This window comes from Helianthus annuus, chromosome 4 (assembly GCF_002127325.2).
Source record: "Helianthus annuus cultivar XRQ/B chromosome 4, HanXRQr2.0-SUNRISE, whole genome shotgun sequence".
Lineage (NCBI taxonomy): Eukaryota > Viridiplantae > Streptophyta > Magnoliopsida > Asterales > Asteraceae > Helianthus > Helianthus annuus.
Window position 1 is genome coordinate 2,230,433 of NC_035436.2, and position 23,272 is coordinate 2,253,704.

At 37.4% G+C, this 23,272-nt stretch overlaps 1 protein-coding gene across 1 annotated transcript; it reads left to right on the forward strand.

The window, feature by feature from the left end:
- Positions 1 to 2,740: 2,740 nt before the first annotated feature.
- On the forward strand, positions 2,741 to 22,459 carry LOC110935505 (TMV resistance protein N). The gene is made up of 4 exons (XM_022177881.2): positions 2,741 to 3,356; positions 18,206 to 19,295; positions 19,383 to 19,679; positions 20,964 to 22,459. Exons 1-4 carry the CDS (start codon positions 2,857 to 2,859, stop codon positions 22,362 to 22,364), a joined length of 3,288 nt encoding a protein of 1,095 aa, XP_022033573.1. The 5' UTR covers positions 2,741 to 2,856; the 3' UTR covers positions 22,365 to 22,459.
- Positions 22,460 to 23,272: the final 813 nt, after the last annotated feature.

A 23,272-nucleotide genomic window follows, 5' to 3' on the forward strand; every position in this document is an offset into this window, starting at 1 on the left:
TATATGGTAGGGTTATTGTAAAAAAGACCAAAAGTGTGAGAAAGGTAAGAAAGAATCTCAGCCATTAGATCTAAATTATAAATTAACTGAAAAGGGTAAACAAGTAATTTTATCATTAATTCAGTTAATTAAAAACTTCCCATAACCGCCACCTTAATTATAGGAAGTATATAACACCATTCAGCAAGTATATAACACCATTCAACAAGTATATAACACCATTCAACATTCAGCAAGTATATAACACCATTCAGTAAGTATATAACACCAAGTATATAACACCATTCAACAAGTATATAACACCAGTCAGTAACTATATAACACCATTCAGCAAGTATATAACACCATTCAGTAAGTATATAAACCATTCAACAAGTATATAACACCATTCAGCAAGTATATAATACCATTCATTGAATAAACATCTGACCGAAACATATTTTTTCTCTATATAAGTATAGCAATATGGTACTCATATTAAAGATTAAAAAACACTCGTTATTATGGTGTAATTTTTTTTAAAAAAAGTTACGTATAAAAAGTTATTGACGTTTAAAAAAGACGGGGGAAGTTACATGTGCATTACCTAATTTCTAGTGGGTTTAAAAGACTATATTACCCCTAAATATTTCAAATCAGTCCAAATTAATGAAAATATTTTTACAATTTGGTCCCTATTGATCTCAACCATTAGATCAAAAGATCTAATGGCTGAGATTCTTTCTTACCTTTCTCACACTTTAGGCCTTTTTTACAGGATACTCTACCTATATATATATATATATATATCCCTGCAAAATTATAAATATCATATATACCCTTACAAAGTAGTTGAAATATCATATATAGCTAATTTATTAAAACAATTTAATAAAGGACATTTTTACTCTTATTTTTCTATAATTTTGAAATCTAATATATGACCTTTAACTTCAAATATTACTCTTTTCTAGCTTAATTTATTTAGTGTAAATGTTATACATGCGGAGAATACTATTGTTTATAAAAAATAAAAAAAAGAGTAAAAATAAAAAGATGAAAGAAAATAAATTTAAGATTAAAATGTGTTATATAAAAATATGAAGTTAAAAGACGAAGATATGAAAACTTAGAAGTTAAAAAATAAGTGTAAAATGATTATTTGTTAGATTGTTTTTAATAAATTTGGTATATATGACATTTCTATTATTTTGTAAGGGCATATATGTTATTTTAGCTTTTTTAAGGGTATATATGATATTTTTCGTTTTTGTTGGGTATATATGAAAATTTTCTAGTTTGTAAGGATGTATATGAAATTAATCCTTTAATAAAATTAATAACATTGCAAAGTTGAAACCATATTAGCATCTTTGTGCTGGTAAAACGATGGGAATAAACAAAATCAGTGATATCACGTAAATAGCAAAGTCGAAAAGAGCAATTATTAACTTAACTGGAATCACAGGTTACATTCGACGTAGATTATCAGACTAGACGGTATCGGGGACGGGCCGTCGAGCCCCAGCGTCGCCCCGGAACACCGCCCCCTATGGGCCGGCCCGTCTTCACCAGCGGATCCCAAACGATCTCGCCGTCCCTCTCCACCGCGCGCACACACACACCTATACATACATACATACATACATACATACATACATACATACATACATACATACATACATACATACATACATACATACATACATACATACATACATACATACATACATACATACATACATACATACATACATACATACATACATACATACATACATACATACATACATACATACATACATACATACATACATACATACATACATACATACATACATACATACATACATACATACATACATACATACATACATACATACATACATACATACATACATACATACATACATACATACACACACATAAAGGGGCTCATCCCCCACCCCCTAGGTCCATCCCCTTTAGACCCATCCTCACACCCGCTTACGTGGCGGTCCATCCCCTTAGGGATGACCCTCACCATACCTTCTAGTCTCAGAATGTACAGTCGGATGCCACTACTGTCATAGACAAAGGCGAAGTGGGTTTGGACTTTGGACAGGACTTGGAGTTGGAGTTGGGTTGCGACAGAGAGAATTAGCCTCGTGCTTCGAGTGGTAGCTGTGCTTTTAGTCGTCACTCATCACTGATTTGTGGTTTGTTCTAGTAATTAGCCTCGACCCCTTAGGGGCGAGGCTTTGCTTTTAGTAGATTAGGGTTTTTTATTCAAAAGGGATGACGGCGCAGTTTGTTGCTCGTCTACCTGCTATCCTTATGTAATTTGCCCTGATGATTGGAATAAAAATAACAAGATATTTCTATTTGGGTAGGAAAATATTAAATGTGCTTTCTAGCTCAGATTTTGTTTTTTGCTAAAACAAATCAGTAATAAAACCTGCTAAACCGGTTTCAAATTCCTTATTAAAAAAATTTATAAGTTTGTTCAATATTAACAAGTGGAGTTACTTTAATATTCAGAAGTTGGGTGTTTATAATAAAAATATAAAAGATGCTCATCAAGGGAACTTCCCTGAAACTGCTAATTATTTAGTTTATACTTTATATCTCATTGGCCGCCTGTTATGACCAAAGTTAATTTTAAAATAATGCTCACCATAGAAACTTTCTTTGAACTGGCGAAAATGTTTTATATTTGAAGAAATTAAATGGAACTATCTTAACCATATTAAGTTATTCAATGATGATATTGATGGGAAGCACATCTTATCTCTCACATCCCTTCATATAGTACTCGTTCCATTAGATCCCAAAAAAAAAAAATCACACAGATCTGCATTTCTCTTGGTTCAATTCCACTTATCATACAAATTCGAAATGGCCTCTTCATCATTCATTCAATCAGCACTGCCGTCTTCTTCTCGGTCATGTAAATATGATGTATTTCTTAGTTTTAGAGGAGAAGACACACGCAAAACATTTGTAGACCATCTATACTCATCTCTTAAACAAAGCTTATTAAGTATTTACAAGGACGATGAAACACTTCTTCAAGGTGAGTCCATCCGTCCATCCCTCTTCAAGGCTATTGAAGAATCTAGAATTGCCATCATAATATTCTCCAAACACTATGCGGATTCTTCATGGTGTTTGGACGAACTTGCACATATTATGAAATGCAAAGAAGAGAGAGCGCTAATCGTTATGCCCATTTTTTATGACGTGGATCCCTCTGATGTGAGAAAACAAAAGGGGGATTTCGAAATAGCGTTTGCCCAACAAGAAGCACAGAACAAGAACAAAGCTCAGGTATGGAGAAACGCACTTGTTGATGCAAGTAACCTTGCTGGATGGGAACCTAAACATATTGCCAACGGGTAATTTTCTTTTTCTTCTTTGTTGAATTCTATATACATCTTTAACATTATTTACAACTTAAATATACTTGCTTTATATAAGTTTTCTGAGATATTTAATGCGTTTATTTTCTATTGTATGTATTTATGAGTTGCGCCTAATCTTTCATGAGATTGAATTGTTTAAAATTTTAAAGAGTAAATTACAAGTTTTGTCCTTTATGTTTGTTCAAAATTGCAAGCGTTGTCCTTTGTCTTTAAAATTGATGAGTTTTGTCCTTAATATTTGTAAATCTTACACGTTATGTCCTTTAGGCCAAACCCAGTTAGATTTTTTAGTTAAATCTGGTCATGTGCAAGGCACATGAGGGCATTCTTGTCATTTGAGCTTTCCAGGGGCTAGTTTGTAAATAACTTTTATTAAAGGGTCATTTTGTACAATTTAAACCCCAATTCATCTTCAACCCCAAACCCTAATAACACCCCTGATTCATCTTCAACCCCAATCTATGGGTCGGTAATCTGGCCGCCTGTGTTACGGATTCAGTCCCCCCTATTCATCATCATCATCTTCTTCTTCACCATTTCAACTCTTTTGTTAACCACAACTGCAATCAGCACCATTACACCAAACCAAAACATAACCGATGGCCAAACCATCGTTTCAGATGATCAATCCTTCAGAATGGGCTTTTTCACCCCCTCAACCCGTTCACCCAACCGGTTTTTCAGAATCTGGTACAACCTAAATCAACACACGAATCAAACAATTCACAAATTATCATCAAATTAAGCATAACACCTAGCTTACCTTCCTGAACTTCTTCACCGACGGTCCGAAGGGGTGGATGTTGATGGTGGATCGAAGGGGTGATGTTGGAGACTGTGGGGTGAGTGTTGATGGTGGGTGCAGGGGCTGAGCAAATCAGGTGTAAAAGTGTTGATGGTAGGTGCAGGGGCTGAGCAAATCAGGTGTAAAAGAAAAGATTGGATCGGTTGCAGCAGTGGTGGTTTTATTTGTTTATCTAAAGATCATTTATAAATTAGGATTTTTGATTTTTGGGGGGTTCTTCCACCACTGCCGCCACCACCGCCCCAGATCTACGACCTGCAACAACTTTTATGGTTAGATTCCATGTTTAGCGTCTCCGTGTCTCCAGCAACGACATTATATGGTTAATCGATAGATCTGGCATCCAAGGCTCGAGACAGGTGTTCAGCGACCTTGGTTTAAAAGTTGCAGGTTTCGATTTTGATTTTAGGCTGGTGTCGGTGGTGGCGGTGATGGCGGCAGTGGTGGAAGAAGATGATGGCGGCAGTGGTGGAAGGAGGTGGAGGTGATGGTGTAATTAGGTTGTGGAGGTTTTAGGAAAGAGATAAGAGCAGATATCTTAACAAAAGAGGTGATGGTGTAATTGTTAATATATATTATTTTTATATTTTCTTTTAAAATATTTATTTAAATAATAGGGTAAAATGACAAGAATGCCCTCATGTGCCTTGCACATGACCAAATTTAACTAAAAAACCTAACTGGGTTTGGCCTAAAGGACATAACGTGCAAGATTTGCAAACATTAAGGACAAAACTCATCAATTTTAAAGACAAAGGACAGCGTCTGCAATTTTGAACAAAGATAAAGGACAAAACTTGTAATTTACTCAATTTTAAATTAAGAAAGCTCAAAATAGAGCTTGGTTCCTTTAAAACTTTTTATTGAAAGAAATAGATTGTTAAGCTATAGTTTTAATTAGTAATATTGATTCAAAAGATATAGATTAAGGTAAGTAACAATAAATCTTTTCATGTTCATTTTATAGTTCGCTTAAAATTACTATTCTGTTTAAAAAGTTCGTGGCTCGAGCCTCACTCGAAGTACGCTCTAAAAAAGTTCGAAAAAAGCTCGGCTCGGAGTCAGCTCGGTTTTAAACGAGCCGGCTCGACTCGATTCGATTTTTAAACGAGCCGAGCCTGAGCCCACCCTGGTTCGGTTCGGCTCGGCTCGTTTATAGGAACAGGACTTGTGATTGGTTTTATAGGCTAGGTTATTTCTCTCTAGACTTGTTTTCTAATTGAACCTAAGGGTCTGTTTGGTATGAGGTAATGGAATGGACGGGGGAATGGAATAGACGAGGTAATGAAATTGATTATTACCATTCCATGTCTTGTTTGGTTACCATGTGAGAATGGAATGAACCATTACTTTTTATTGTTTGGTATGCGAAAAAAGACGAAGGATTAAAATCAGATGGCGGTGGTCAATGGTGGGTGGTGATAGGTGGCAGTTGTAGCGGCGGCGGCGGTGGGTGGAGACGGCAACGGATGGTGACAACAGTGGTGGTGGGTGGTCATAGCGGTGGCGACGATGGTGGTAGGCGGTAGCGGTGGTGGCGGTGGGTGGTGGTAGTTGATAGAGATGGCAGAGGTGGGTGGCGACGGCGACGGTGATCGGAGATGGCAGCAGCGATGGTGGCGGCGATAATCGAAAAAAGTTTGAAAAAAGCTCGGCTCGAAGACAGCTCGGTTTTAAACGAGCCGGCTCGGCTCGATTCGATTTTTAAACGAGCCGAGCCTCAGCCCACCCTGGTTCGGTTCGACTCGGCTCAGCTCGTTTATAGGAACCGGACTTGTGATTGGTTTTATAGGCTAGGTTATTTCTCTCTAGACTGGTTTTCTAATTGAACCTAAGGGTTTGTTTGGTATGACGTAATGGAATGGACAGAGGAATGGAATCGACGAGGTAATGGAATAGAGCATTACCATTTCATGTCGTGTTTGGTTACCATGTGAGAATGAAATGAGTCATTACTTTGTGTTGTTTGGTAGGCAAGAAATGAGAAGGAATAAAATCTGTAGAGGTGGGTGGTGATAGGTGGCAGTGGTAGCGGTCGGAGATGGCGGTGGTAGGTGGCAGCGGCGGGTGGTGGCGAGTGACGGCGGGGGCGGAGGTGGGTGACGGTTGGTGGTGGCAGGTGAGGGTGGAGGCAGGAAGTGGGTGGCGGCAGCGATAGTGGTGGGTGATAGCAAGGACGAAATAATTGGCGGCAGCAACGGTGGCTGGTGACGTCGGAGGTGGGTGGCGGCAACGGTATTCAAGGCGACGACAGCGGTGGGTGGCGGCAGAATTGGTGGCGGGTGACGGCGCCGGTGGTGGCGGCTGACGACTGAGGCGGGGGTGGGTGTCGGCGACGGTGGTGGTGGTGGGTGGCGGACGTGGCGACGACGGTGGCGGTGGTGGTGGCAATTGTGGCGGCGTCAGTAGTCACAACGGTGGCGGTGGCGGTGGCGGTGGCAGTGGTGGTGATGGTGGAGGTGGTGGTTGTGGGTGACAGCGGCGGCAACGTTGGTGGGTGTGGTGGGTTGAGGTTTTGTTAATGAAGAGTAAAAGAGGGAATGGAATGGAAAAAAAAAAAAACAGGGGGCGTATGGAATTATTTTGATGGAATGGAATGCTTTGTGTAATTGGTGATTCCATTCTGGTGACCAACCAAACACCTTTTTCTTCATTCCGTTACAATAGCCCATTCTATTACACCTCTTAGTCCTGCATACCATACACTACCTAAACAAATGTTTGAAGTTCGCTTGTGAAGCTTTCTAGACTTGAGCTCCTTTTAGAGCCTGACTTAATGTGTATTAGTAAAATTTCACCAAAACAAAAAAAAGGTAGTATATGGTATGAGGTAATAAAGTTTGTAATGCCATAAGCCATTTAAGGCAGTGGCAAAGCTTGAGATTTTCGACCGAGGTTCGAAAACTTAGATACCAAAAATTTCTATAAAACCGGGGTCAAAAACGTATATACACAAAAATTTATATACAAAAACTATATACTCTCCACTACTGAGCGAAAAGTTCAGGGGGTCGACCGCCCCCACAAAACTACGCCCTTGATTTAAGGGTATTGAAAATGACTAAATGAGAGTGTTTGGTTGCTTCACAGAATGAAATCAGTCATTCCACCTAGATTCACTTTCCCTTTAAACGATTCTTGCTCTGTTCCTTTGGGCACCCCTATTTTTTCCATGCCATTTCATATTTTTCTCTTTGTTCCCAATTTTGCCCTCACCTATGTCAAACAATATTAACCCCCCCCCCCACCCCACAAAAAAATACTACTATACACCAAGCATGAACATGGTTCTGGTATTAGTATCGAAAATCACCAAAATTAGGTATTGGTACTTGTATTTGAAGGTAAAAATCAATATTTTAACGGTACCGTACTGAAATACCAAAAATTTGGTACCAAAAATATTTCGGTACGGGAAATACAACAACAACAACAACAACAACCAAACCCAGTAAATCCCACCAATAGCTTATTGGTGGGGTCTGGAGAGGGTGAGATGTAGACAAACCTTACCTCTATCCATATGGATAGAGTGAAACCAAGTTAATCTCTTAACACCATGATTAGTTAGATAGATAGTTAGTTAATTAGCGGTTACAAAGTATAGGGACCGAAATTGACAAGATGGAACTTCATAACCACCCTCACTTAGCGAAGAGGTGTGTCTCCACAACACATCCTTTCGGATCGACGCAAGGCAAAAGAAGGAAGGGACACGACGGTTCGGTTGAATGGCTGAGAATCGACATACCCTTTCAAGATCAATCTCAACCACACAATCCAAGAGACATACCCTTTCACGAAGAGTCACGTCTATTCATTCGTACCTGTAGAAAACTATAAATAGGGATAGTTAGATTCAATTGTTTTTTCGTTCATTACATTCGATTTGTATACATTACATTCATTCGATTATTATAAAGTTGTTGTTATTCAAGTTATTCACGCTCGTTAGAGATCAAGATCCAAGTTCGGGCCAACAAAGTGGTATCAGAGCATCAGGCTCTAGGCGTGGGAATCGCAAGGCATCGCAGGGAATTCGCGATCAGGTTTCAATTTCGTTTTAAATTCGCAAAGTTTCATTTCAGAATTTATTTTCGGTTCTAGGAAGTCGGTTGAACCGAACGGTTAGGAATCTAGGGTTCGTTTGCTTTGATTCCGGGGTTATAGTGCGAATTAGTTTGATTTGGTTGTTTTGGTTATTACACGATTCGGGGAATCGGGGTTGTTAAGAATATATTGAAACCAAAAGAAAGTTTATTAGAAAGTGAAGATTATTCGGCAGGAAGATATGTCAGGAGCGACCGGGCAAAATCAGATAAATGGAAATTCTCTTTCCCAGTTTCAGTGTCCGATTCTGAAACCAACAAACTATACGGTTTGGGCTATTCGTATCAAGACGATTCTTGAAGCGAATGGTTTGTGGGAAACGATTGAACCGGCAGAAAATGCAACGGTAGACACGAAGAAAGATAAGTCTGCCATTGCATATTTGTTTCAAGCAATACCAGAGGACGTTGTATTGCAAGTTGCAAGTTGTAAGACTGCAAAGGAAATTTGGGAAAATCTAAGGATTAGACACGTTGGCGTAGATCGGGTACAAAAGGCGCGTATGCACACGCTAATGTCAGAATTTGAGATGTTGCAAATGAAGGATGACGACACTATTGATTCGTTCACCGCAAAGATCAATAGTATCGTTACCCGAGCAACAGAAGTAGGATCAACTATGAGTCAATCGACTCTAGTACGCAAACTCCTAAATGGCGTACCGGATAGGTTTACTCAAATCGTTGCCTCTATGGAACAATACTCCGATATAGAAACCATGACGCTACAAGAAGCAATCGGAAGGTTAAAGACGTATGAAGAACGTCTCAAGTTAAAGAAAGGAAATCAAGGGGAAAGCCAAGATAGGCTTATGTTTACACATCAGGATAACAACAGAGGAAGGCAATTTGGAAACCGCGGTCGTGGTAGGTTTAACCAGACGCGTGGAAATTGGCGAAACAATGGAAATAGGCAAAGTCCCAGAAACGAAGGATCTACATCAAGGCCTAGAAATGGAAATTCAAGAAACTGGAGGAAGTTTGCAAGAACCGACTTAAGTAAGATCCAATGTTTTAAGTGTCAGAAGTTTGGACACTACAAGAAGGATTGTTCTGAGAAAGACGATGTGCAAGAACATTCAAACCTCGTCGAGGAAGACGAAGCACCCGTATTGTTGATGACAATACAAGAAGAAAATGTTCAAGAAAGGGCTCTACTAAACGAGGAACAGATAAAACCAGCAAGTTATGCCTCAGGAAATGAAAATCTATGGTACTTAGACAACGGGGCCAGCAACCATATGACAGGAGTGCGAAGTCACTTCAAGGAATTAGATGAAACGGTGACAGGGCAAGTACGTTTTGGTGATGGGTCACACGTAGAAATTAAAGGCAAAGGTTCAATACTACTGGAATGTATGAATCAAGAACAAAAGATTGTTTCACAAGTATACTACATTCCAAGTCTGAAGACCAATATATTGAGCCTCGGACAACTTACAGAAACTGGTTGCAAAGTGGTTATGGACGGAGACTTACTGACTATCCGAGACCGAAACAGAAAGCTACTAATGCGAGTCAAAAGATTGAAGAACAGGCTGTACAAGGTCAAACTGAAGACAGGAAAACCAATCTGCTTACTATCAAAGACGGAAGACATAGCATGGTTATGGCACGCGAGGTTAGGCCATTTACACTTCGACGCTATTAAAGAAATGACTCGTAAGAACTTGGTACATGGAGTTCCCCAAATAAGTCATGCTAGTCAAGTCTGTGACGCATGCTTATTAGGAAAGCATAGTAGGGCACCATTTCCAAATCAGGCAAAGTTCAGATCCTTAAAACCTCTGGACTTAGTCTATGGAGATTTGTGTGGTCCTATAACTCCACCAACACATGCTAGGAAGAAGTATATATTCTTACTTGTAGACGACTGTACTCGCTACATGTGGGCATATTTACTAACTTCCAAGGATCAAGCATTCGAAACATTCAAGGAGTTCAAAGAAAAGGTGGAAAAGGAAGCGCAGACCAAGTTAAAAATGCTAAGGACGGATAGAGGAGGTGAATTCACATCGGCTGAATTCAACAAGTATTGCAAAACAAATGGCATAGCAAGACAGCTTACAGCACCATACTCCCCACAGCAAAATGGAGTAGTAGAAAGGCGAAACAGGACGATGTTATCCACTACTCGCAGTATGTTAAAGGCAATGAACATGCCACAGAATTTTTGGGGTGAAGCAGTACGACACGCGATATACGTACTAAACAGGGTTCCGACAAAAGCCCTGGTGAACAAGACACCATATGAAGCATTGAAAGGAAGGAAGCCAAATTTAGAACACTTGAAGGTTTTTGGCTGCACTGCTTACGCTAAGGTACTACCACTTCAACAAAAGAAGTTAGATGATAGAAGCGCACCTATGGTTTATCTTGGAATAGAAGAAGGATCAAAGGCGTATAGATTATATGATCCAGCAAAGAACAAGATATGTGTCAGTAGAGATGTAAAGTTCATGGAAGGTCAACCATGGAACTGGGATAGTTATATGGAAACGGTAGATTCAGGGAATCCCGAATGGACGAACTTTGTCATTCGTGAAGATGACATACCACCAGAGTTAGAAGAAAATGAGCCAAGTAGTCCAGGCAATAGCGGACCAGGCAGTAGCGGGCCACATCATGACGATTCAGGAGTAGATCAGACAGAAGAACAAGACTCCTATGTAACCCCGCCAGCATATTCATACAATCAGAACTCAGCAGGAAATTCAAGCAACATACAAAATGGAGGTCCATCCACTTCTGAAAGTACAACAGGAAATATCAGCAATACTCCAGTAAGACTAAGAAGTCTCGAAGAACTGTATGACGAAACAGAAGAAATTCAGTTAGATCCACATGAATTATTACTCGCTGAAGAAGAACCAAGGAATTACAAGGAAGCATCTAGTGACAGAAAGTGGATTGAAGCAATGAAGGCTGAGTTAGACTCGATAAACAAGAATAACACTTGGAGCTTGACGGAATTGCCAAGAGATCACAAGGCAATAGGCTTAAAGTGGATATTCAAGACTAAGAAAGATGCAAATGGAAATATTGTCAGACACAAAGCAAGGCTAGTTGCAAAAGGATATGTTCAGCAACATGGAATAGACTTTGACGAAGTCTTTGCACCAGTAGCACGTATGGAGACGGTACGACTAATGTTGGCTTTAGCAGCATATCAAGGTTGGGAGGTACATCATCTAGATGTGAAATCAGCATTCTTACACGGAGACCTCAAGGAGGAAGTTTATGTATCACAACCAGAAGGATTTATAAAGCCAGGAAATGAAGGAAAGGTTTACAGACTATCGAAAGCACTGTATGGATTAAGACAAGCACCAAGAGCTTGGAATACGAAGTTAGATCAAACCCTAAAGTCACTTAACTTCAAGAAGTGTACTTTAGAAAGCGCAATCTATACAAGAACAAGTGAAGCCTCTACACTAATAGTTGGAGTCTACGTTGATGACTTGATAGTCACTGGAACATCAAAGAAGGAGATAGACATTTTCAAGTCTCAGATGAAGAACAAGTTTGATATGAGCGATCTAGGATTGCTAGCATACTATCTGGGAATCGAAGTAATTCAAGCAGGGGGTGAGATAGGCATCAAGCAGACAGGATACATCAACAAGATACTCAAAGACGCAGATATGTTATCCTGCAATGACACAAAGACACCCATGACTCCAGGAACTCAATTAACAAAGACTGAAGAAGGAGATCTAGTAGATGCAACACACTACAGAAGCCTGATAGGATCTCTCAGGTACTTATTGCATACAAGACCAGATCTATGTTACCCAGTCAGTCTACTTAGTAGATTCATGCAAGAACCAAAGGAGCAACACCTGAAAGCAGTAAAGCAAATACTACATTACATCAAAGGAACTAAAGAGCATGGAATCATTTACAAAAGACAAGGAGGATGTAAGATCACAGGTTATAGCGATAGTAGTTTTGGAGTTAATACAGACAAAGGAAAAGGAACAACTGGTCTGGTATTCTACTTTGGAGAATCACCTATAACCTGGTGTACACAAAAGCAACAAACAGTGGCACTATCATCATGCGAATCAGAATTCATGGCAGCCACTGCAGCAGCATGTCAAGCACTATGGCTTAAAAGACTGTTAAGTGAAATCACAGGCTGGAAGGAAGAAAAGATAACACTCAGAGTAGACAACGTTTCAGCAATAGCACTCATGAGAAATCCAGTCTTTCACGGAAGAAGCAAGCACATTGACACACGCTATCACTTCATAAGAGAATGCGTGGAAAACGAAGATATCACTGTGGAGCACATAAGTGGAGAACTACAACGGGCAGATATACTAACAAAGGCACTAGCAAGGATCAAGTTTGCTACAATGAGGGAACTGCTCGGAATTCAAGATTTAAAGCAACTCATGGATGTTCGAGATTAAGGGGGTGAATGAAACCAAGTTAATCTCTTAACACCATGATTAGTTAGATAGATAGTTAGTTAATTAGCGGTTACAAAGTATAGGGACCGAAATTGACAAGATGGAACTTCATAACCACCCTCACTTAGCGAAGAGGTGTGTCTCCACAACACATCCTTTCGGATCGACGCAAGGCAAAAGAAGGAAGGGACACGACGGTTCGGTTGAATGGCTGAGAATCGACATACCCTTTCAAGATCAATCTCAACCACACAATCCAAGAGACATACCCTTTCACGAAGAGTCACGTCTATTCATTCGTACCTGTAGAAAACTATAAATAGGGATAGTTAGATTCAATTGTTTTTTCGTTCATTACATTCGATTTGTATACATTACATTCATTCGATTATTATAAAGTTGTTGTTATTCAAGTTATTCACGCTCGTTAGAGATCAAGATCCAAGTTCGGGCCAACATAGAGAGGCTACTTCCAAAAAAGACCCCAGCTCGAAACCAAACTGCATGCAAACAATCTGAACTAGACATTTAGCAATATAAATCTACCGGTCATAAAATACGTGGTGACAGAGTACCATAGCATAATAAAAATATTTCGGTACGGGAAATATGGTATCAAATGTTCATCCCTACCATACACTATATTTTACCATCCTTCTCCGATCACATTCTCATCGGCCATTCCATCTGTCGCCACTTCCACCCTACAATCTAGATGTGACCCCTAATGATTACCATCGCCCCTGCGATGCGACGTTGTATCATTCCTCGTACCCTACTTTTACCGTTCTTTTCCGCTTGGAAAAAAACAACGCTATGTTTTGACTTCCCTAAGTAGATTTGGATCTCTTCCGCCGGTGGCTCTCGTAGTAGACGATCTCTTGTATCTCATTCGATGTTGCAGGGGTTTCGCCGGCGAGAGGTGATGCACACGAATACGAAGAAAAGCATGAGAACTGTGATTTGTAGAAAATAGTGTAGCAGACTCAAACTACTGTTAGGGACAATCAGTAACCAATCAGAACAAACGTAAAACAAGAACTCAGAATCTTTTGTGGGAAGGACTCGTCCATGACGTCTTTTTTTTTGTTTTTATTGACTGAAACTTATGTTGGAAATCAAGCCCTTTGATCGAACACACAAACACGAGATTGAACAAACTCTTTCGACTCTTTTATCTATTTATCAATGAAGCACACAAATTACAATAATAACTTTCTATATATATTAGACTTATCCTAATTCTAACCAAACTCAAACTCTATTTTAAATAACAAAATAAGTATCCAGATAAACATATCTAATAAACCTACACTTATCCATTATATAAATATACAGATTCAATAAATAGTTCACCAAGAATTATCTATAACCCGTCTTTAATCCTTATCTCCTTAATTCAAGATTAACGGCTTCATTCTCCCTCGTAGTCTTGAATTAGACCAGTTTCTTCACATCTGCACTATTATTGACAACTTCAATCCCTTGATCAATCTCAATATCCCTCTTCCCGGGTCACCCGAACTACACCATTCTTGACCATGGATAAAAAAAAAAACAAAAAAACAAGCTTCCCGTTTCTACCGTTTTATTATTTTCTTGCTAGACACGACTAGATTCAAAGCCTCCCGCTTTGATGAATCTTCTTCCGTCCGTCTACCAGCAAGTCCGATCGGATACTTCTGCCAATTGAAACAACATACACCGATAATATCATCCACCAACAAAGACAACAACCACCTGTTGATCCGTCCCTCGGTCGTCAAACGAATCCTAAGCCTCTCGCTCTTCCGTTTTTTCCACGACATGCCCTGGTGCAGTTTCACATGATATCAAATGACTCACGAAACTATTGATAATCAAAAACGATAATATGAACCAAAGGTTCCAAGAACAATGTCCTTTTCAATAAACTTCAATCAAAAACTACCATAACAATAAACCCTAAATCCCCTATTTATAGTTCAACCACAAGACTTATCAAATAGGAAACAAAATAAAAAAGAGTAGGAAACTAAAATTTGAATAAATAAAAGATATCGTTAATATTTAATTCAATTTAGGCATCCCTTCATCATACTCCCTGTCTTAAAAAAAAACTCGTCTACAAGTTTTGCCTTCGGACCAAAGCCACCTGGATCAAAAGGTACATCAACCCGTTTCCGATTTATTATCATAACGACCTGCCTTAACAACTCAACTTCACCAGTTGTCTCGCCCGACTCTAGGCCTGTACCACCTGGGTCAAAAGGAGCATTTACCGTTTCTTGTTCACTAGCGATTTAGAAACGGATCCACCCATTTGTGGCCCATCAACTATACAACTTAATCGATGTCTTGGCGCCCATTCTAAATCGATGTGACTATTGTGGAGCGATGCATCTATACGTCGCTTCTCAGTTTGATTGATGGGTATTAGAGCATTCACATCTCTTTCACCATTTATTCCATATAATTATACTAAAAACAACTACATTTTCTCTCTCATTTTAATTAAATAATACTTTTGTTATATTTTGTCTTATTTTTTCTCTCTCCTCCACTTAAAACTATTTTCAAAACATATTAAAAAGTTATAGAGGGTGAATAATGTACCCTCAAATATACAGATAGACAGTAATTTTTTTATTACTCATCCACTCACAACTACTTTTTATAATACAAAGAACACCCTTACAAAAACTAACAACTAAGGCTACACGGTGTGGTATAAAGCCCCGCCACCTCACCGCCACGTCACACAGAGGGCTTTAAAGCCCCTTCCTTTGACTTACATGCAATGGTTTAAAGCCATCATCATCATTACCTAAGTATTATTATTTTTTTATTTATAAACATTATTTAATTTTGATATATTAATTTAGAACTAATAATTTAAATAAAAATTAAAATAAAATGCCATAATTTAAATAAAAAAATACAATGTCATAATTTAAATAAAATAATAGAATGTCACTAAAAAATCACTCATTGACTCCTCCTGTTCATGATAAAACCATAGGTGTTCGGTCAGATCAACTCGAAGGTTATGGTGTGTGTCACTGTCACGTATCCTCGCTCGGATAACTTTTTTCAGTTTATGTGAGTAGTGGGTGCAACACCCTCTATGACATCGTCTAAAAGATTCGAAGATTGTAAAACTGCGATGTCATTGTTCGCACCGGCCATGCCAAAATACACATGCCAAATCTGTAAATCTTGAGACGCGACCGCTTGTAATATTAGGGTAGGTCTATCGTGGTCACAATGATGGTGTTGCCCTTTCCAAGCGGTTGGACATGTCGCCCACTCCCAGTGCGTGCAATCAAGACTACCCAACATCCCAGGAAACCCGTGTATCCGCTGATTGGCCTCGTATAAAAGTGGAACATCGGCAGCGGTTGGCATCCTCAAATATCGCCTCCCGTGCAGAAAAATAACACCCAATAAAATAGTGTTAATAAAAAAATAATAATAACAATAATAATAATAAACTGTAAATAATAATAATAATAATAATAATAATAATAATAATAAACTATAAATAATAATAATAATAATAATAAGGAAAATTGGTATTTAATAAACCAACCTTTAACCAGTTGGTAAATAATAATCCAACATTCAAAATTGGTAAATAATAATCCCACCTATCAACATGTTGGTACTCAATGAACTTCTGTTAACATTTTTTAACTAAAGTTACTTTTTATGTTTTATTTATTACACAAACAGTCCATGTAGTTGTAATTTACTAGTTTTAACTATTTTATGAAACAAAAAAACCACTCGAAAATCCTCCTTTTCCTCGATTTGAGGTTTATAAAATAGTTAAAACTAGTAAATTACAACTACAGGGACTGTTTGTGTAATAAATAAAACTTAAAAACTAACTTCAGTTAAAAAAAATTAACAGAAGTTCATTGAGTACCAACATGTTGATAGGTAGGATTATTATATACCAATTCTGTAGGTTAGATTATTGTTTACCAACTGGTTAAAGGTTGGTTTATTAAATACCAATTTTCCTAATAATAATAATAATAATAATAATAATAATAATAATAATAATAATAATAATACCTTGATAGAAATTTTCAAGACAATCACGACAACTTCTGGCCGACATCCTTAAATATTCATCCCACACATCACTCGATGTGCCGTACGCTAGTTGCCTAATTGCGGCAGTACATTTTTGTATTCCAGAGAAACCAATTGTGCGACTAGCACTTTCTCTTTGTGTTAAAAAAGAGAATTCGGCCGCAAAGATCGTTAGAAATTTTTAGAAAAAGATGATGGCTCATACGAAACCTACGCCTAAACTGTTCATCATCGGACAACGGATTTTCAAAAAAATAATCTTGCATTAAACGTTCATAAGCACCTAACCGATCTCGTTCAAGAGGTGGTTGTCTGGTACGCGATGTAGACGATTGGGCTTCTTCTCGCAAATAATTAATTGTCTCCTGCGTCACTGTGATATTATCGTCAAGAACACCGTCAGATTAAGAGCTCGACAAATCGGATGATATTCTTAAAAATGATTGGATAGAATTTATTTATTTTTTTTGTGATTGGTGTGTGTGTGTTTTAGTTTGTGATTGGTGTGTGTTTTAGTTTGTTATAGGTGTGTATATATATTAGAATTAAAAAAAAAAACTTTTTTTTTAAATTGAACGTTAGCCAACGGTCATATTTGACCATATTCTTCGAAATTGCCAAAATTGGTCCGTTAGCACAATGGCGGACACCCTCTAGCGCCCCCCATTTAATTTCGAGGGGGTGCTAGATAGTGCCTACGGGCGCCATAATTGTTGAGGTGGCAGGGTGACGTTAAGCCACACCCTGTGGCCTAATGGTAGGGATGCGAATGCTCTTAGGTTTTAAACTTAACACAATTGATCCCTAGAGAATTACGCAAGTCACAACTACAAACTAAAGTTACTATTTACTAATTACAAAATGACCCTTGACTTCGATGCGAGGGATTAGTATCATTAGAACATGGCTCCTTTTGCTAGTTTTATAGGTTAAATCGTTTAGGTCGCCTTATTTGCTAGTCGAGCCTAAATGAGGCAACACTCTGCTTGAGCTAGACTTGTGAAATTACGAATATTTGAACTGGTTATAATTGTTTGGCTCCTTGATAATGAGTGTTTCAATTATTAAAAATAATATGAAATAGAACTGTTTTTTACTATCTTATATTTTATTAATAATCAGTTTAACTAAAAACACTATTAGTCTCATGGATTGAACACTATTAAACAATATATAAATATAAGTTATTTTATATTATTATATATGTAAGTGTGTCTAGTCTCTCATAAGGCTAGCTGTGCTTTTAGTTAAGCATTGTTATCTGTATTGTGGTCACTTTATTAGATTGGTAGATATTTTTTATTTTGATTTTTTCTTTTACGTTAAGCTGGTTTAGGAGTATCCTTTCACATTTGTGGGTTAAGTTACATCTATGTGATTTAACATTCATATATATCTAATTTGCAGGCATGAGTCAGTAATCATCAAAGAAATTGTTGAAACTATTGTTCACAGATTGTCCCCCATAAATTCAGAAGCTAATGAAGATCTTGTTGGGATGACGACCCGCATACAATATTTGAAATCACAATTAGAAATTGGGTCAGATGGTGTGCGCATGGTTGGGATATGGGGGGTTGGTGGAGGTGGTAAGACTACTCTTGCATCTTCGCTCTATATAGGAATCTCTTGCTATTTTGAAGGTCATCACATTATTGAGAATGTTCGGGAGGAAACAAGCAAACATGGTTTAAAAAAGTTGCAAGAAAATATTCTGTCAGCTTTTTCCAAAACAGATATGAAAGTACACAGTATCGTGCAAGGAAAAAACATGATAAAAAGTATGTTATGTCGTACAAAAGTGTTGCTACTTCTTGATGATGTCGATGAACTTAGTCAACTAGAAGCGTTAGCCGGATCACATAGTTGGTTTGGTAGTGGGAGCCGAATACTAATCACAACTAGAGATGCACATTTGCTCAGAACTCACAAGGTAGACGAGGTCTGTCATGTCAGATTATTATCAGATGATGAGGCAATACAACTCTTTAATAAACATGCATATAACAAAAAAGAACCGGTGGAAGATTATGAGACACTTTCACTACGTGTGGTTTCTTATGCTGATGGGCTCCCATTGGCACTTAAAGTTTTAGGTTCCTTTCTATTCGACAAAGATAAGAAGGGGTGGATGAGTACCTTGGATAGACTAAAAGATATTCCAGAAACTGAGATTGTGGAAAAGCTAAAAATTAGCTATGATGGACTTAAAGTTGTGGAAAAAGAATTATTTTTAGATATTGCATGTTTCTTCAGAAAGTGGGAGAAAGATGAGGCAATGGAAATACTTGAAGCTAGTGATTTTCACCCCGAAATAGGGATAGAGGTGTTGAGACAAAAAGCTCTCATAAGTATTGTGGATGGTAGGCTTGATATGCATGATCTAGTTCAACAAATGGGACATTACATTGTTAGAGTGAAACATCCGAACAAACATAGCAGAATTTGGAAAAGTGAAGATATCTATAACATGTGTTTGGGGGACGCAACAATTACGGTAAATGTTAAGCTTCTCAAATACATTATATTGTATGTGAACTGAGTTATATAAACAATCTGTACATTATTTCCTTCTTTGTTGTAGGAAAATGACAAGATTGAAGCCATAGAATACCATTTGCGTGAACACAATTATGATCCTGAGCGTACATTACAAGTTTGTAAAAAAGTTTCAAACTTAAAGAAACTAAGGTACCTTAATGTTTCGATGACACCTCTTGAGTATGTTGAAGGGCTTACTTTTCTTTCAAATGAGTTGCGGTATATTGATTGTTGTGGCTATCCTCTAAGAAGACCATTTCACACCAGTTTCCAACCAATGAAACTTGTTGTTCTAAAATTGCATACCAACTTTCAAAAAGAAGTTTGGAAGGGTTGTAAGGTAATGCATTTGATTGAACATTTAAAAATAGTAGACTGTATTGAGTGAGCGTTACACAGATTGAAAAATAAAGGAATAATGGATTTTAATAATCTCAACTATTGCCCGTTGGCCGGCAACGATCCCAACTTCAAAAATTCCCACTGGCGGCACTATATTTTCACATATTGGCCTTTAGTAGACCCTGACTAACAGAACCCTAACGTCGTTAGTCTCCAGTCACCGGAAAAACGTTTTTGGTCGAAAATAGGTTCCTAAAGGTCTGATCTATGGTTACAGACAGGTTTGGGACGAATACTTTGAGTTTTCCGGCCAAAAAGTTGAGTTTTCCACCCAAAAAGGAGTTTTCCGGTGAAAAAGGAGTTTTTCCGGCGACCTTAATAATTGGGGCTTTCACTAGAAAAAGTTCATAAAGGTCCGTAATAAGGTTACAAAGAGGTTTGATACGAAAAGGTTGAGTTTTCCGGCCAAAAAAGAGTTTCCAGGCCAAAAAAGAGTTTCCGGCGACCGGAAACTAACGGCGTTAGGGTTGTGTTAGTTAGGATCCATTGAAGGCCAATATGTGAAAAGATGGGACCACCAGTTAGATTTTTTGAAGTTGAGACAGTTGCTAGCCAATGAGCAATAGTTGAGATTATTAATATCCATTATTCCAAAAATAAATAGTAATTGATAGATGGATTATTTATAATTATGTACGAGATTTGTTAGACTAGGATTTGCATTTGCAGCGGAATGACTTGTTGATTTGGCAACCATGATTGTGGAATATATATACAAAGATATTTGGGAATTCAAGATCAAATGAAATTGATTCTTGGTGCCGAAAATAGAACCCGACAGACCATATATATATATATATATATATATATATATATATATATATATATATATATATATATATATATATATATATATATATATATATATATATATATATATCATATAGATGGCAATTGAGGACGGTTGAAAATGGAGGGAAAAACCATCTTCATGAAACGGTGTCTTCTAACCAACACAACCCCTCATACATGCCGTTCTTAATTACATAGTTATATGTTACATAATCCTAAATAACATACATACATAATAATAATATCCGAATATAATAGAAATTATGTTTATATATTCTAACAAGAATGAAAATGCCAAAAAGAGAAAAAAAAGTTAAAAAAAATAATACAATTGCCCCATTTTTTGCTAATTAAATTTTCCAACAGAAAATACAACTTATTAAAGCATACTAACTGTAAAATCTGACATCAACTTTTGTGTACTTTATAGCATCTACCACATTTGAAAGTTCTTGAACTCCAATGGATGAAGAAGCTATTCAGAACACCGGATTTTGATGGACTCCCGTGTCTTCAAAAGCTGACACTCACCTCTTGTCCTAAGTTAGAAGAGATTCACCCATCACTTGGAAGTCATACAAGTCTTCAGCACGTAAATGTAATTAATTGTTACAAGCTTAGAATGTTTCCAACAATTGTCCACATGGCAAACCTCAAAACTCTAGAAATAAGTAGTTGTCAAAAGATTGTTGAGTTCCCGAAGATCCAAGAAAACATGGAAGGCTTGGTAAAGTTGTCTATTGGTTTTACTGGGATAAGAGTTTTGCCCTCGTCAATTGGCGAACATTGTACCAACCTTATTTCTCTAGATTTGTCTTTCTTGAATTTGAAGAGCATAGAATTCAACTTTTATGCCTTAAAACATTTGAAGGAGCTCAGATTAGATGGATTAATAAGAACAAGGCGTCAATTTCTACGGAGCTTACCAAAGTTGGATCTCTATACATGTCATTTCAAATATGTAGAAATCCCATCGAGTATTACTGAGTTATCCAACTTACAAGAGCTTAGTCTAAGGTTCAATGATTTTTCACGATTAGATTTCAGCCTCTCACAACTTACTCGACTCAAACTCCTCGACCTGTCGTTTTGTAAAAAGCTTCTTGAATTGCCCGAGCTCCCATCAAGTTTAACTATTCTCAAAGCAGATGGGTGCAAGTCAATTACGACATTTGGAGATTGTCACAAGAACTGTAGATGGTTATCTCAAGTGTCACTTAAGCATGGGAGCAACATAAGTGATGGTCAGAAATTACTAGAATCCATGCTTGAGGTATGTTTGGCTATTGAAAACCACTATATGCTTCTGCAACTTACAGGTGCAAAGATTGCAATGGGGTTTACCCCTCTACGTAGAGGGAATAAATGTACGCTGCAACTACCAGAGAACTGGTGCAATGACTATTCTGGTTTCTTAATGTGTGCCATTTTCCCCAGTCGTTACTTTGGTCTAATTGTAAGGATAAGTATGAGTGACGAGACGAATGATACGGATTCTCGAAGTGATGTGTTTTGGGAGGAGAGTGATGGTAACAGTGTTTATAAATGTACATGGATGGTGTATGTTTCATTTGGTTCATTGAGACAAAGTGTATGGTGGGATCAAACATACAAAGCTCTTTCATTTGACACTAAAGAGGGATTTGACACTATAGAGGGGTGTGAAAGTTTTGGAGTTAGGCTCGTTGAGAAGAAAAGTAGAAGTGGTATAAAGGAAACACCAACAATTTGTTCTTCTGGTTATACACCTACCTTAGATATTCTACATGACTCAACGTCGGCTCTAAGTATATACTTTTCTGTGCCCCAAACTTTGAAAGATGTAAAATAAACAAGGTGTATCAATATCCACATTTTACTTCCTCATGTTTTATACTTTTTACCAACAAATCTGTTATGGCTTTAGCATGAAGTATATTGATTTAAGGCTTTGATTTTCTTTTTCGTCCTATTTATTATTTATATATGTAAATTAATAGTGCAACATTATTTATAAATGTATATTAATAGGGCAACATAAGTCTAAAGGTGACCATTAATTTCATCCCACTTATAATTTTATACTAGTGGAATTCCTTGCACGTTGCGTCGGGAATATGGTTGTTATCGATTCGAAACATTACGATATTGGTACAATACTGACACTCATTATAACAAGTTAACAACTGAAAGATAGAACACAAAAAACAAAGTTGTTACATGTACACAAGAATATTAAATGTAAAAGTGTTTTATATTGAAACGTAGACTGAAATACACACGTCACACTCCGTATTCGGTTAGTATTGATTCTATTTATTATAGGATTGATACGTTGTCAGCACTCGGTATATCAACTCAAAGATTAAACCTAAAAAATAAAGTCATAATATGACCAACTGAAGATAAAACCGAAAAAAAAAATCATGGTATTAAATAATTTGTTCTTAAATCGCCTTTATAATCGGTGGTTTGATTGAGAAATATCAACCGATAGATTAAAACCAAAAAATACAGTCATAATACGACCAACTGAAAGATAAAACCGAAAAAAAAATCATGGTATTAAATATTTCGTTCTCAAATAGGTTTTAGTAGGTATTTTGGTTGAGAAATATAAGGTAAAGTTAAAGATGAAAAAAAATAAACATTTAAAATTAAATGAAAACAGAGAAAAAATAAAAAATAGAAAAAAAAAAGATAAAATGGAAAAGGAAAGAGAGAAGTGAAGGGAAGTAGAAAAATGAGACAAAAGTCATG